We start from the raw sequence: 15887 nt of genomic DNA, 5'->3' as shown, positions 1-15887 counted from the left end.
CCTAGTTGCCAAATGAACGAGTTTTCAACTTACAAATGACAGTTGTTTATCCAGACATGATACAAAAAAATAGAAAAATCTTCAACAATTGTATTGTCACTTAAGTCTTTCATCAAACTGCATGCTGCATACGTGGATTTGTCAAATCAAATTCTCCATAAACATTTCAATGCTTCAGTGCGGATGACCAGTACTCACAAGTTTCTTTTTCAAATTTAATAACTCCTATGTGTCAGTATCGGTAAGTAACGACCTAGCATCCCACCAAAAAGGTCGCTGGAGGTCTACATTCCATTTAACATAAATCTTTATACAGGTATCAATCAAACCGATACATAAGATACCCTGCTTGAATGAGTTCTCTCGAACTCCTTGGTTTAATTGATAGCTGTCATCATCTTCTAACAAATGGAAGAATCCATAACCCTAACCTCTTTTTACAGGCCTTTGAACGTAGGATTTGTTGGGGTCCTCGGTCTTAAGCTTCGGAGGGCGAATTTCCCCTTTCTTATTCTGCAAACATACAAAATGGTACACATAGTTAGAGTAGTTAATCTTAGCTCCAAGGTACATGTCAGACAGAATAGTTATGATATATCTCACCTTCTTTCCACCCTTCATAAAATCTCTCCAACTGGATACCTGATGATGAATTGCATTAATTCATATATTTTTTATAAGAAAAAAAGTACGGCATGCCAAGAAAATTCAGCTTATTTTTTAAACAGATGACGAAAAAGCAAGATAATATTTAAACAGTTTCCGGGCAAGTCGGCAGGTCGAGGCTTAAAATGCAAGAATCCAAACAAGGTATCCGAATAAAATTCAGATTATCTCTTAAACAGACTATGCAAAGCTTAAGAGCCAGTAAAAGATAGGTGTAGGCTTAAAATGCAAGAATTAAAAAAGGAAACCTTGTATCTATGCATCACTTCCCCCAGCGGTGGAGAGACTGCTTGTGACTAAAACTAGTAATCACTGCTACGTCATTTAACTATTTTCTACTGTGTCCCCAACGATGGTGTTTCTTCTGTTAAAAAATTCTTCATAAATATCACATTACTTTACCATTTCCTAATATGCTGACATACTGGCACATTGCAGATAAGTAAATTACAGAAAACCAGAAGTATATGTAGAACATGAACAGAATATTGCCAAATTCTGGAATACTTTATAGCTTCAGTGTAGATTTCAAAGGAACACATCAGAAAAATGCTTTAGCCAAAGGTTTGATGCATAAAATGAAGTATAAAGATGAAGTCATAGAAAACTAACCCTCTTCTCTCGTGTTCCTTCCCATTCCTCCTCGTGTTCACGCTTTCTTTTCCACATTTCCTTTTGTTCCTCTTCATCCTTTTTCAATCTGCCTTCCTCCTCAGATATCTAAATAACATTAAATAACTTAAAAGGAATAAATTATCTCCAATTGAATCCGCTGACTTGTTACTGCATTTTCAAAGACATGAAAATTTGGAAAGGGATGATTAGAGCATACCCTCATTTGCATTTTTCTTCTTCTCCATTCTTGTTCTGTTAATAGTTCACGAACTTTGACTTTGAGCTCCTGCTGGAATTCCTCTGACTGTTCATATTGTTTATCATATTTTCCCTGCAAAAAAATAAAATGAGTTTTTTAAAAAGCAAGGGTATAATGTCTTTTAACAAATAGTAATAGACTAAGTTTCCAATATCAAAGTCTGGTAATCATAGCATTGAGTGAGTAATCAGATCAGTAGGGAGGCACAAACAGACACACCACCAATACGCGACACACTTTCACAATGGGAGACTATTCTAAAATTCTACGTTGCAAACTCTGGTGTGAAAGATCTTAAAATTGCAAAAGAACCCTAGTAAAATTATACATACCTCTTCTACCAGAGACCTAATTTTTGAAGCTGTATCTTTCTTGAGCTGTTTCTTCCTCTTTGCTCTAAGTTCTTCTGCAGTTCATATAAATGAAAAAAAAAAAAGATAATTCTTTTCTTTCATATGTAACTAGCTTTCCATGAATAAGCATTTCTTCTACGGAGTGACCGCATAAAAAGAAAACACAACAAAAAGAAAGCTCAATCCCAAGTCACAAGTTTGGGGTTTGCAATGAGGGGAAAACACTATTTGTTAGAGTAAAGATAGTACACCAGATATCACAATAATTCAGAACATGCTACAAAGTTGAGTGGAAATAAGAAGCACCTTTGAGACACATATTAAGAACTAGATGCCAATCACAAAAAGACAAGTAAAACTAACCTTTGGCTGAATTAACTTGGCTAAGAAGGTAATCCCTTTCATTTTGATCCAGTAATAACTGTTGAGCTTTTGCTAACGCTGCATTCATTCAAGTAAATACCACAGCAAACATTTAACAAAAAAAATGCAATCTGCCGTTTTTCTGAACCCTATAGCTGAAAAACTACTTCTTTTAGATCATTACGATTGAAATCAAATACAAAATACAGAATCAATTTGATCAGACAAGGAATTAACAAAAAGGATCCAGCTTTCAACTCTCCAATATTGTAGTTGTAACCAGTAAAACGGTAGATATCGAACCAAATAGCAGTTGAATGATACATAAAATACCAATGGTAGTAGGTTAAGCTGAAGTAGATACAGAAGATAATTCAAAGTAAATAATAACAGTATCTACTAGGAAAAAAAGTTCAAGTACAAGAGTATGCTGAAAGAATTGTTTATAAATTCACAGTAGTATGTATGTCCCCTGAAGCTATACCAAAGTAACTGAGAAAAATGATGCATTCATACGGCACAAACTGTTACTTGAAATTTTGAAGCCTATCATCCACATATATGCCAAGGAAAGAAGTAACCTCTCCCAATATGTCAAAGCTTTTGGTCAATAATTATTCAAAAAGTAACATTACAAGTCTTGGGTTGGGACTCAAGCTATTGTCCCTAAATAAGTTATGTCTTTGATTGAAGAGGTATGTAGAATTCTCCTACAGCTTTACCAATTTATGATGTATGATCACAGCAATAGCTTTCAGAACTCTGGATAGTTAATAAAAAATGTTCTAAACAATAAAGTAACAAAACAGTTCTATTTGAAATGAATGGGGCACAACTCAACCCCAAAAGCTAGTTCAAGAGAGAAAAAATGCTTAGGTCTAATGCAAAGGCTACTTTTTCGATATTCCTAGTTTATGTGGGAGATCTTAACACAACTCTGACACCACTGGACATCTACATGGGGCTCAATATCAAGATTGATATGCTCCGTTACCATACTAGACATAAACGAGGCTAGTCACGGGGATGAGGAAAGTCTGTCTTATAAGGACTACGATGGTCATGCTCATAGAAAATATGGGACAATTAGCACGTTCAAAGAAAGATAAACAAGTAAAATATTTAATTCTACCGAGGCTATCGCAAAGCATGTATTCATGTACCTCCAAAAGCTTCCTTTGCTTGTGGATGCTTACATTTGTCAGGGTGAACCATCAATGATAACTACATAAGATTGGAAAAAGTGTGTTACGAGATAAGCCAGCAGAAGGGTTGAAACAGTCCTTGGTACGAGGAAGACATTACCTTGCGGTACTGTTTTTTCACTTCATCAATTGATGAATCAAATGATAGGTTTAGATATTCAAATGGATTCAGCTTAAAACAAGAGAGAATCCTGTGTAGAAAATAAAACCAAGAGAATGTTGATTATAAAGTTGAAACAATAACAAAATTTCTTGTTTTCAGCATAAATATGTGGTAATAACGATTAAGAACCAAGACTATCTTTAACATTGCAAATTGAAAAATATTTTTGATTAAAATTCACAACTACACAAGCTTGCCCCCTTTTTCAGCCATTGTTCATCATTAATGAACTTTCAATTACTGATTTCAGCTCCATCCCAAGGCCTGACTGCATGTATGTTACATCTTCCCTCAAAGATAATACTCAATTTATTCCAGTCAGTAACGAGCACAACACATACAATGCTAGCATTACACTTCAAATAATTCTCTCAAGTTGCAATCAAGGGCCAATCATACACTCGCGCGAATGAATTTGTTTCTTCCCGGCAAAAATACATTACTGCAGGCAAACGTTGCTCAATTCCTGCTGATACTAAAATTCGCCAGTTTTACGGAAAAATATGACAACAATATCGCATCGAAAAACTGAAATTAAAAAATGAAAGCAAAATAAAATGTCAATCACGTATCTCCATCCTCACGCAGACGCATATCACACGTTTCAACAAACTAACTGACAAAATTTTTGGATCACGCAAAAATCTCAGCTGGAGAAGCTTCGGCGATCCAAACCAAAAGAATTTGAAAAGAAACCACTCCAAAAACCACAACATAAATTCTCCAACAGATACAATAATTAAACAGAAACGACTATCCAGAAACCCTAATCATAACCTAACCTAAACATATAACAGCACACGCATACATGCAACAAATTACACGAAATAAATAGACATTTGTAGAAAATTAAATTCAGAAGCATACAATCACACACCGGAACATCCTCACAAAAGAGAGAGAGGGAGATAAGTACCTGAGGACTTCGTTGTCCCTCTCAACTTCGCTAACTTCGGCGAAGAAGTTTTTGAGAAGCAAATCGTCGTTGACGGTAGCCGCGTGGTTTATGTCTCCCATTTTTGCTTCTGCCAAATTCACTGTTCAATTCAATTTCAGCTTCGAAAACGAGATTCGCCGATCGTAACTTTCAGAATCCTCTCAAACCTCTCTACTCACGAACCACAGTTTTTGACGCCGTGTGTATGGCTTAGCATTACATAATATTCTAGAGCAGTGGTTTTAATTTCGCTTTATTCCTGAGAAAAAAAAAGTTTTATTATCTTATCTTACTTCAATAATCAAACTACGGTTGCGATGTCGTATCTCACTAAATCGAGATGTCGTTTTAGGACTGGTTCAATTTAGTATGAAGTGATTATAAAAAAGTGATAAATTTTTTTCTCCTCAGTATAGAAATACTCACTTTGAATATTTCTTATAAATGTCATTTTTTTATTCTATTTGCGAAAAAGAAAACACATTAATGGCTGGTGTAATTGTATCAATATTACCATTCATATCTTTGAATATAATTGATCTCCAAAACATTACCCATTTACCATGGAAGTGTAGTTTTTTATACTGAGAGTACAAAAAAGAAAGCTCTAAAGGAATGGAATCTAGGCCCATTGAATTTGGGTATGAGTTGTTCTTATCTTGAAGAGTGTTTTCTTTCTTAAGTTTATTTTAAAAAGAAAATGTTTTTTTAACCATTATTTTTGTCAACTTTTTTACTATGTCAAGTCGGCCATTTGATTGTTCCATTCCAAATAATATTTTTAGAAATGAAATCTTATGGAGATGATGTTTCGTGGGTTCTGAAATCTCTCTATCTTAAGTCATTGTCACCATTGTCTCTTGGTTGTTCGTTGTTCTCATTGACCATAGTGATGTCCATCGAATCTCTCTTCTATGTTCGTTGTCTTCTTCATCTCTCTCTTATCTCATTTTGTTTTCGCATTTTTGCGTTGTCTCCTAAAGTTGCTCTTGTAGCATTTTGCCTCTCTAACTCTTGTGTTCTTCATCAATGAGAAAGATGTCTCCTTTCTCCAAATGAGTTTTTTATTTTTATTAGAAAATACACTCAAAAAGTTTTTCAATGACTACTAATTTGTAACTTTCTCATCTAAAATAAGAAACATAAACAATAACTTTAGAGTAAACTCATTTAGGAAGCTTAGAAAAAGTTATTTTTGTGAAATTAACCGCATCTACTAATGTGGTCTAAAAATTATGAGTTAGTATTCATTTGAAAGATCTTTGAGTCTATATTCCAACAAAACAAAAATCAACTTATTTGGAGTTCGGTAAAGAAAGTTATGAGCAAAACAACCAGCAAAGGTTAGAAGTGGCAGAACATTAACTTTAAGGAATTAAATGCAGTTACTCAGATGTCCAAAAATCAAAAATTAGTAGTCATTGGAAAGAGTTTTGAGTCTATTTTATAATAAAAAAGAATCACGTCATTTGAAGGAAGGTCTGTGGAAAAAATTATGATTAAAATAGTCAACAAATGTCAAAGTTGACAACATCTTATCTCACTCAAATTGCCTTTGGGAGTGACATTCTCACTGCAAAATTAATTTTTTGTACGTGTAATCGTTTATAGGGTCATTGTAATCGATTACAAGGGACTGTGTGACCTACACTTGTTTGAGGGCTTCACCTAACTTGGTCATTACACCAACATTGGGTCTTTCCTCAACATGGACTGCCCAATCCTCAGTTTTCAAGTTTACTTACACTTAAACACTAAAAAAAAGTTTCATCCAGTGAAGAAATATGAAAAAAAGTACTCAAATTGCCTTTGGGAGTGACGTTCTCACAGCTGGGTACTGTAGTACAAATTTTTGTACAAAATCAAATTTTTGTATGCGTAATCTTTACACGGCCATTGTAATCGATTCCAAGGGACTGTACAAGTGTAGGCCATACAGTCCCTTGTAAATTGTAATCGATATGGTCCTATAAACGATTACCCGTACAAAAATTTGGTTTTGTACAAAAACTTGTATTGTGCCGAGTTATGAGAACGTCACTCCCCAAAGTCAACTTGAATGAGATAACATGTTGTCAATGATGAGTCAATATTTTCTTCACTTCATTTAGTTTATTGTGCTAGAATTAATCGGAGAATTGTGCTAGAATGTCCGGTATTATCCCGTTTTGCTAATTGTGCTTAACTTGGCCAGAAATTCTAATTTTGATTAATTTGAGTCATCTGAACTAATTAGTTGCATTAGTGATTGCAGGAAAAATATTGGAAATACAATTTGGGACATTTGAAAACTTATTCATTTGTACACTGTGTTATTTACTTGGAAGAAGCTGTATTGCATTGATTTATTTTGTGTGTTTATGTGGAAACTTAGGAGTGGAATATTTTTGTTTGTAGTTGGAGAAGTGGTGTCACGGTTTTATAGCTGGAAGATAACAATGTGCTACCACATTTTCTAAGTAAATGTCACGGCTATACCAACCTTACAAAGATAATTTACTTTTCTGGAAAGGCCATACCACTCACGGTTTTTGACTTGGCAGCCATGAACAATGTTTCCTTTATTTTATTATTATTATGAAGGATAAGAAAGAAGTGTATTACGGCTGCAACATCATAGTGGAAGGGAAAAATAATTCTCGGCAAAACACAAAAAGGGAATATTCTTTCCTTGCTTTTGTAATATGCTAAAGGGAACAAAGAAAGGGGCCACCACTCACGTTATTTTGGCCTAGCAAAGAGTTCCAGAAAAGCAATAAAAAGCTAAGAGTTTTATTGACTAAAGAGAAGTAGTGTCACGGAAAGAGAAGCATGGCATGGGGTCCATCCACTACAAAGGAAGTCATCTTTCTCAAGAGAACTCTCAGCCTAGAGTTGCAGCCACGGCTATCCAGCACGGAATTGAAGTGAAATGAGAGAGGTGCCACGGTTTTGGCCATCATGGAGATCGGTGTGTAGTAACCACCGAGAGGAAACATTACAGCACCTTGTTCTACCAACACGTTGGAGCAATACAGCACTACACGGTCCAGCAGCTTGGCTTTGGAGGGAGCAACACTTCATCTTTGTTCAGTTTTTAGAGAGTCACGGCCCCACCCAAAAGAAAATGCAGCAGCTGCCAATAAAGAGGAAACCATCTTTCACACTTCCAGCAAGTGGAGTTCACGGTTTTGAAAGCCTAGAAAGGTACACACGTTAAAGGCTACACTTCCACGGATCAACAAGGCAAAAGAGAAGAGTGAAGGCTGATTATTTTGTTGGAAGAAGGTGCATCATGCCAGCAGCAATGAAGAGGGTGTCTCGGCCTTGCTGGAAAGAAAAGAGAAGAGAATAGGAACATGTTGGAGCAGCTGGAAGAAGAACATAACGTCCAGCTTGAAGCCACCTTAACGGTGCATTGAAAGTTCACTTTGCTAGAGAACAGAAGCAGCACACATGTTGTTGAGGAAGTGGAGTCCAGCAAGTGCAGCGAGGGTGCAGCCATGGGAGGCCAACACAGCCACGTCCACACCCCAGAGAAGAACACGGCCAGAAACATTTCACGGCCAGCCTTCACACAACTTCATCCAGCGGGTTGTTGCTTCCAGCAAAGAAGCTTCACGGTACAACAGCCACCACGGAAGCCAGCAACAAGAAGACAACACAAAAGCTTCACGTGATTCATTGGCTGAAACCAAGAGAGCCACCTTAAGAGTTGGAAAAAAATGAATCAAAGTTGCAAGGTGGAAGAAAAGAGAGAAGACTGATGCATTTTGGTAGAAGAAGGAGAGCATAGCTCTCGGTCATGGCTGAATGGAGGGGAGTCTTCACGGTCTTGGCAGCAAGAGGAGACATGCATCCTGAAGGTGGTATTCTCGGCACAAGAGAAGAAGATGACAAAATAGTTGGAATGAAGGGCCCTTTACTTATTTTATTTGGCACAAGGCAAGATATCATGCTCCACACAGAGAGCTCACGTTCAGTATAGGAGAGAAGCAGGATGGTATTCACGGGCAGTGGGTGCCGTGGCTATAAAAATAGCAGCAGAGAAGAGATTTCATGATTAGAATTTAGGAGTAGGAGTTAGGAGAGAATTTACATTCTGGCTTTCATTTTTCCACCTCCCTTTGGGGAGGGTTTTGGATTTGTTTTCCAGTTTCAATTGAATGTTAATTTCAGTGCATTTTTCAGTTGATGTTGTTAAAACTTTATTTTCATCTGCGAGTTACCTTTCATTTACAATTTCGACTGCACGTTTTAAGCTTTGATCAAATCACTGTCATTTTCTAATTTACTGCAAGTTTATTGTTCATGTGTTTATTTTATTTCGATATCTTTTACCATTCAGTTTTTACCGTTTTGAAATTATTTCAACGCTTTTGTATTTTCGTTTAATTTCCAATTTTATTTTATTTTATTGCATTCACAAAAACTTTCACAACCCCCCCCCCCCTCGTGTTAAATCTAAGACTGAACCACAAATATTGGTCCTTGAGAGACGACCTAGGAGTCACTTCCTAGTTATACTGCATTCTTAATTGCACATCAAATTTGTATGACCGCGACAGTCGTATCAAATTTTGGCGCCGCTGCCGGGGACCAATGGAGGTTTGGTTTTAGATTTTTGTTGTGTAAATTTTTGTTTTGTTAATATGTTTGTTTTGTGTGTTTTGTCTTGTATATTTTTGTAGGCGACAACGACACCTTCAGCAAATTTTGGCGGCGTTGTCACTTTAGTCCAGGTTCTTGTTTTTTATTTTTACTGTTTTTGTTTTGTTACGTGGTTGTAATATATGTTTTGTCTTTTATATTTTTATTGTGTTGTGTTTTGTATTATATCTGTTAATTAAAAAAAAAATTAATTAATAAAAAAAATTAAAAAAAAAAAAAAATTGTTCTGTCTTGTTTGTGTCTGAAGCATGTTTAATTGTGTTGTGTTTTATTTTGTATTGTGATGTGATGTTCTATTTTCTGTATGTGTGTTATATGTATTTTATCTGTTAATTAAAAAAAAAAAAATTGTGTTTTATTTTGAATTTTTCTTTTTAGATGTCTACCTATTTTAATTTTGTGAACAGTGTTTATTCTGCCAATACCTCTAATTATGAATCTCCTTCTGCATGGTACTTTAATTATTCTGCTGATTTTTGTAATGAGAACAATATTGCGCATCCTCTGGTGAGGGGCGTGCATGATGATGTTGCCAAGTCTATATCAGACTTTGAAAGCAAGTTGGACGATAAGATTGATTCTCTTGAGAAGTTGGTGACACAATTGACTACCAACCGGATATCTACATCTCCATCTGCGTCTGTTGCACGACTATGTACTATTTGTCCTTCCAGTGACCACTATACAGATGCATGTCCTTCTTTGCAGTACCATGTTGCCTCTGTTGCGCCTCAAGCTTATTCTACGAACATCTACAACAGGCAACAAAAACAGCAACAACAGCAGATGCAATTTTATGATGCTCCCTTTCAAATAACTCCTAAACCTTCAACTTCTGAACCTACATTGAAGGAGTTATTGGAGCAGATGACCATGCAGAATCTCAAGTTCAAGCAAGAGAGCATGAAGATCCAGCAGGAAACTCAAGCTGCCATGCAGAATCTGAGTGATCAGATCGGGCAGATGGCCACTCTTGCACCTGAGGAGAATGCTGAATATTTTGAGGACCAGGCAAGAATAAGCAGTAGTTCTGAACCAATAGACCACCTTCGTCTTCCCACACTCTAGCAATCTTCAAGGAAGAGGAGGTAAGCATACCACAATTTGATTATTCTATTGATTGTGATGATGATAGGTATGCTAATGACTATATTGTTGCTGAGCATGATTTTAATTTTCCCTCTGTGCATAATGAGAACCAATTTTTGCCATCATATCTGAATACTTCTTATCCATGCACTGAACATGAATCTGAATTTGTGGTAGATAATGTTTCTGAAATTAAAATTGATTCATGTTCTGAGGATGTATCTAAGGTTCAGCCTATTACATTAGGATTGGGTGTTATACCCCTGCATGAAATTTTTGCAGTGCCAAATTGCACTAACCATGTTGCAGGAGATACGTATAAATTTGATCAACATACACCCACAGTGGAAAACAAAGGTGCTGACACTGACAATTCGAAGATCAACAGGCACCTGCTGAATCCGCTCAGTAACAATATTTGCTGCTTGGATCCGGCGGTGGAGGACATTTCGCTGCTCGATCAAATCTGGAGGATGAAGCAGTTCGTCCTCAACAATTTCGTGCTGGATCCTGAAGAGAAGAACATCTCCCTACAAATCCAAAATTGGCAACTGCCACCCTGACCAGGGAAGTTTTCTTTTTCTTTCTTCCCCGTTTTCATATTTTTAGTGCACTTGTCCTTTATCTGTTGATTGTTTTAGTTGATGATCTTATGCTTAGAACACGTTTAGGACATTGTAGTTTAAGTGTGGTCTGGGGGAGATTCTGCATTTTGTTATGTTTGTTTTTCTTTTATTTTTCTTTGTTAGTTTTCGGATTGTTTTGCTTAAAAAAAAAAAAAAAAAAAAAAATCTTTTTGATAAAATATTTTTTTTTATGCGTGCAAAATTTTTCCTTTCCGTTAAAATTTAATGAGATGTACATATATTTATTTTTCATATTTTTGTTTTTTAAAAAAAAAATGTGTTTTGTGTTTTATTTGCTTTGTGATTTTTAGTGTTTTTATTAAAAAGAAAAAAAAATTCCAAAATTCTAAAAAAAAAAAAAAAAAAAAAAATTGTTTTGCGTATTTCTTGATTTTATTTCGACCCTCAGTTTCTTATTATTTCATACCAATTAGTCATTGAAAATTTTTACTTCCGATCTTATCTTTTTCCTTATTTTCTTCATTGTAAATATATTTTCTTAGTTGTCTCATACATGTTTTTGATTGAAAATTTTTAGACTAAGAAAATATTTCATTCATCAATGCAAAAATTACAGTAATGGAAAATTGGAAATTGAACAGATCTGAAATTGAAATTGCAGTAGATATATATGAAATAAAAGTTGTCCGGGGGTCGATCATTTCTGATCGTTAATATTACAAGCCAAATAAAAAAAAAAAAAAAACATAAAAACATAAAAAAAAAAAAAAAATAAGTGTTCATATTACAGCCTTTATTCTGGCCACACTCGGCCAGCAAAAACATAATAAAAAAAAAACATAAAACATTAAAAATTCAACGAAAGAACTCTCGAGCTGGTTGTGGAGGTCTAAGGGAGAGCTCCGTTGAGGGAGCTCTGGTTCGGAATGTGAGAATCATGGGTGGCTGGATTTGTCGTACGTCTCTGTCGTCGTCGATGATGATCGGGACTGGGAATAAATCCAGCAGCCTTGGTGCCCTCATTACCACCCAGCCATTTTCTTTCAACAAAAAAAATCTTGTTAATAATAAAAAAAAAAAAAAAATCAATAAAAATTGAGATCTGATCAGAGTCTTACCGTACATATACAGCGGCAGTTGTGAAAACTGAGTGCCAGTGGGGTCTATCTCCGCTTGCCAGCGCCTGACCCGATTGCCGTGGTTGTTGAACCAGCAGTGCACGTTGTATTCGCTGGCATCTCCGTAGGTCCTTAGTCGAGACGTGATCTCGACGACTTGCGCTCGGCTTGGATGAGTGACCCCATAGTTGAAGATGTTGGTCATCATCTTGACCTGATCATCTGTTGGGCGCCACCGCTGACTGGTGTATCTCTCGATTTCCATCTCGCTCATCATATTCTAAAACATAAAAAAAAACAATAAAAAAATAAAAACATAAAAAAAATAAAAAAACAGAAAAATAAAAAGCATAAAAAAATTAGATTAGTTGAGTATTTTCTTTATTTGTTCTTGTTTCCTTTTAGATTTATTTGTCCTGTCTGTCTTTGATTGTTTTTGTGTCTGGTCTCAGATCTGTTTCACGGTCCTTGCAAAGGGGTCCTAAATGGATCTACGTCCAATTGTCCTTGTCCATATTGTTCTTGTATATTTATGTTTCTGTGTTTATTTAGTTTTAAGTGGGGTACGTGGCGTTGTTCTACCCGATTGTCTCTGCAATACCTTCAATCGAAGGGAGATTAACGTCTGGTTTCCAGCCGATATACCCCTTAAGTTTTAAGACAGTTGTGTTTTATGTGTTTAAGTGTTTTCAGTTTCAGAAAAATGAAAAAAATTGAAGGAGAAGAAAGAAGATAGATCGGGCAGGGGGAGAGGACCAGTATTAAAAAAAAAAGAAAATAAATAATAATAATAAAGCTGGAAATAGAAAATAATCGGCAGAAGAAAAAAAAATGGAAAGCAAGAAAAGGGAGAGGGAGAGCAGGCAAGAAAAAAAATAAGGGGCAAGTAAAAAGAAAGGGAAGCAGAAAAGAGGAAAGCAGAGAAGAAAAAAAAAATGTAAAGCAAGCAGAAAGAAACGGAGATCCAGGTGAAGAGGACTTACCTGGAGTAGTAGGGCTTGCAGAGGCTCCTCGAGGTTCTCAGATTCTTCAGAAGGCGCGGTGGCAGAGGCTCTGCGCAGCTCCAGACGCTCAGAGAGATGGAAGAGAGGAGTAGAGAGAGAAGAGAGAAGAGAGAAGAGAGGAGAGCAGAGAGAGAGGCTAGGTCAGGAAATGGCGCTCTGACGCTGAGGAGGTACCCTTTTATAGCCAGCTTTCTTTCCACTGTAGCAACAGTTCCAGTCTTTGCCACCGAGACTGTTGTCACAGTACCGGTCTCCTTTTTCAAAAAAAAAAAATTAAAAATTATTAGCATCTTCTGATGGGTGCTAGGTGATCTAAACATCTACTGATGGATGTTATCTGACAACATCTACTGATGGATGTTATTGAAAAATTTCTTCCCATTTTTCCTACTTTTGTTGCACTTGTCTTTATGATTTGACTGCTTTGAAATTGATAATCTGATGATTGTGACACTCTGAGGACATTGTGTGATTTAAGTGTGGTCTACTGGGGAGAAATTCTGATTTTTCTGTTAGTTTCTTTTAGTATGTACTTTTGTGTGTTAAATTTTTTGTTTTTGAGTGTTAAATTTTTTCTGTTTTAAGTTGTTTTAGTGTGTCTTGAGTGCAATAAATTTTACATTTTTCTCTTGATTTCTGGATAATGTCTAAAGTTGTAGATTTTTCCTTCACTTACTTAATACTTATGGTTTAAAATCCCTGCTTTTTCTTTGCTTGGAAAGATGATTATACGTTTGAGAGGTTGATTTGATTGTGACGAATACCCTATGTGAGATTTGAGCCACTTAATTTTCTTTCTTGTGTGTGATATGTCTCTTGATTGCTTGCACATATGCCTTGGCTTGATTCTTTTTGATATACTTGATTTATATGCATTTTTGGAAGTGATAAAGGCATTTTTGTTCTTGAGCCTCTTTAGCCAAATAAGCCTACCTTGTTATTATCCTTTGATAACCCCTTTGAGCCTATACTGTATATATTTCCTTGTGTTGAAGCTCATACATTGATCCTAAGTGAAAAACAAATGATTACCTTAACCTTAGGAAGGTCTGGAGCTATAAGAGTATTTTGTGAATAAGTGTGGTCTCCTTGGGAATTCTGATGAATTGGCTAGTTGGTTCCTCATCATGTTTTGAAATGAAAATTTATATCCTGTTGTGTGATAAAAAAATAAAAAATAAAAAAAAAAAGACAGGATAAAAAAAAATGATGAGAAAAAGAGAAAAAAAAAATTTTGAAAAAAAATTTTGTGAATAATGGAGTCGAGAAGAGGATTGAATTAGAGGTTTGGGTGAGATTTCACTGTGTTTACATTTTTTTCCCTAGTGCACCTCTATTTCTTCTGAGCTATAGCTACTTATCCAAATTTATCCTCCCCTGTCCTTGGCCCCATTACAACCCAGTAAAGACCTTTTGATCTGAACATGCATATGTTTTTAAGTATTGATAATTAGAAGCTTGCCAAGTCTACTTGTGTTTGCTTTCTTGAGTGCATTGAGTGACATTGATTTACCTTAAACACTTGAGAGAAACACTGTAGTGCATCTGTGAGGTTTCGTTATTTTTGAATCACCTCTTGAACTAATTAATCATTTTGCTATGTATTGAATTGCTCGGATGATTTCTGTAAGTATGTGCTTTTCCATGATTTTGTGTTGGATATTGTCTACATCTTTTCATCGGTCCAGACTTCTTGAGAATTCTGTAAATTTTGTTTATTTTTCTCGTGAGTCTTTATTTTTCTGTCTGCTGAGTTTATGTCACCTTCCTAAAAGTCCTTTGACCCATTCCCTGATTTGAGTCTTAATTTTGCCCAGGAGTGCAAAAGACTAAGTGTGGTCTATTTTGATGAGTCAATATTTTCTTCACTTCATTTAGTTTATTGTGCTAGAATTAATCGGAGAATTGTGCTAGAATGTCCGGTATTATCCCGTTTTGCTAATTGTGCTTAATTTGGCCAGAAATTCTAATTTTGATTAATTTGAGTCATCTGAACTAATTAGTTGCATTAGTGATTGCAGGAAAAATATTGGAAATACAATTTGGGACATTTGAAAACTTATTCATTTGTACACTGTGTTATTTACTTGGAAGAAGCTGTATTGCATTGATTTATTTTGTGTGTTTATGTGGAAACTTAGGAGTGGAATATTTTTGTTTGTAGTTGGAGAAGTGGTGTCACGGTTTTATAGCTGGAAGATAACAATGTGCTACCACATTTTCTAAGTAAATGTCACGGCTATACCAACCTTACAAAGATAATTTACTTTTCTGGAAAGGCCATACCACTCACGGTTTTTGACTTGGCAGCCATGAACAATGTTTCCTTTATTTTATTATTATTATGAAGGATAAGAAAGAAGTGTATTACGGCTGCAACATCATAGTGGAAGGGAAAAATAATTCTCGGCAAAACACAAAAAGGGAATATTCTTTCCTTGCTTTTGTAATATGCTAAAGGGAACAAAGAAAGGGGCCACCACTCACGTTATTTTGGCCTAGCAAAGAGTTCCAGAAAAGCAATAAAAAGCTAAGAGTTTTATTGACTAAAGAGAAGTAGTGTCACGGAAAGAGAAGCATGGCATGGGGTCCATCCACTACAAAGGAAGTCATCTTTCTCAAGAGAACTCTCAGCCTAGAGTTGCAGCCACGGCTATCCAGCACGGAATTGAAGTGAAATGAGAGAGGTGCCACGGTTTTGGCCATCATGGAGATCGGTGTGTAGTAACCACCGAGAGGAAACATTACAGCACCTTGTTCTACCAACACGTTGGAGCAATACAGCACTACACGGTCCAGCAGCTTGGCTTTGGAGGGAGCAACACTTCATCTTTGTTCAGTTTTTAGAGAGTCACGGCCCCACCCAAAAGAAAATGCA

At 35.9% G+C, this 15887-nt stretch overlaps 1 protein-coding gene across 1 annotated transcript; it reads right to left on the bottom strand.

Moving 5' to 3' along the window:
* Window positions 1-70: 70 nt before the first annotated feature.
* Window positions 71-4795, bottom strand: LOC108320780 (J domain-containing protein spf31). Its single transcript, XM_017552307.2, has 9 exons — window positions 4541-4795; window positions 3562-3652; window positions 3420-3480; window positions 2257-2334; window positions 1873-1946; window positions 1499-1612; window positions 1279-1386; window positions 604-642; window positions 71-513 (listed from the first exon to the last, which is right to left on the bottom strand). Exons 1-9 carry the CDS (start codon window positions 4639-4641, stop codon window positions 427-429), a joined length of 753 nt encoding a protein of 250 aa, XP_017407796.1. The 5' UTR covers window positions 4642-4795; the 3' UTR covers window positions 71-426.
* Between the last annotated feature and the right edge of the window lie 11092 nt (window positions 4796-15887).

The sequence above is a fragment of the Vigna angularis genome, chromosome 11, assembly GCF_016808095.1.
Source record: "Vigna angularis cultivar LongXiaoDou No.4 chromosome 11, ASM1680809v1, whole genome shotgun sequence".
NCBI lineage: Eukaryota > Viridiplantae > Streptophyta > Magnoliopsida > Fabales > Fabaceae > Vigna > Vigna angularis.
Note: the sequence above shows the minus strand (reverse complement) of the source record. Positions and strands in the feature narration are given on the sequence as shown.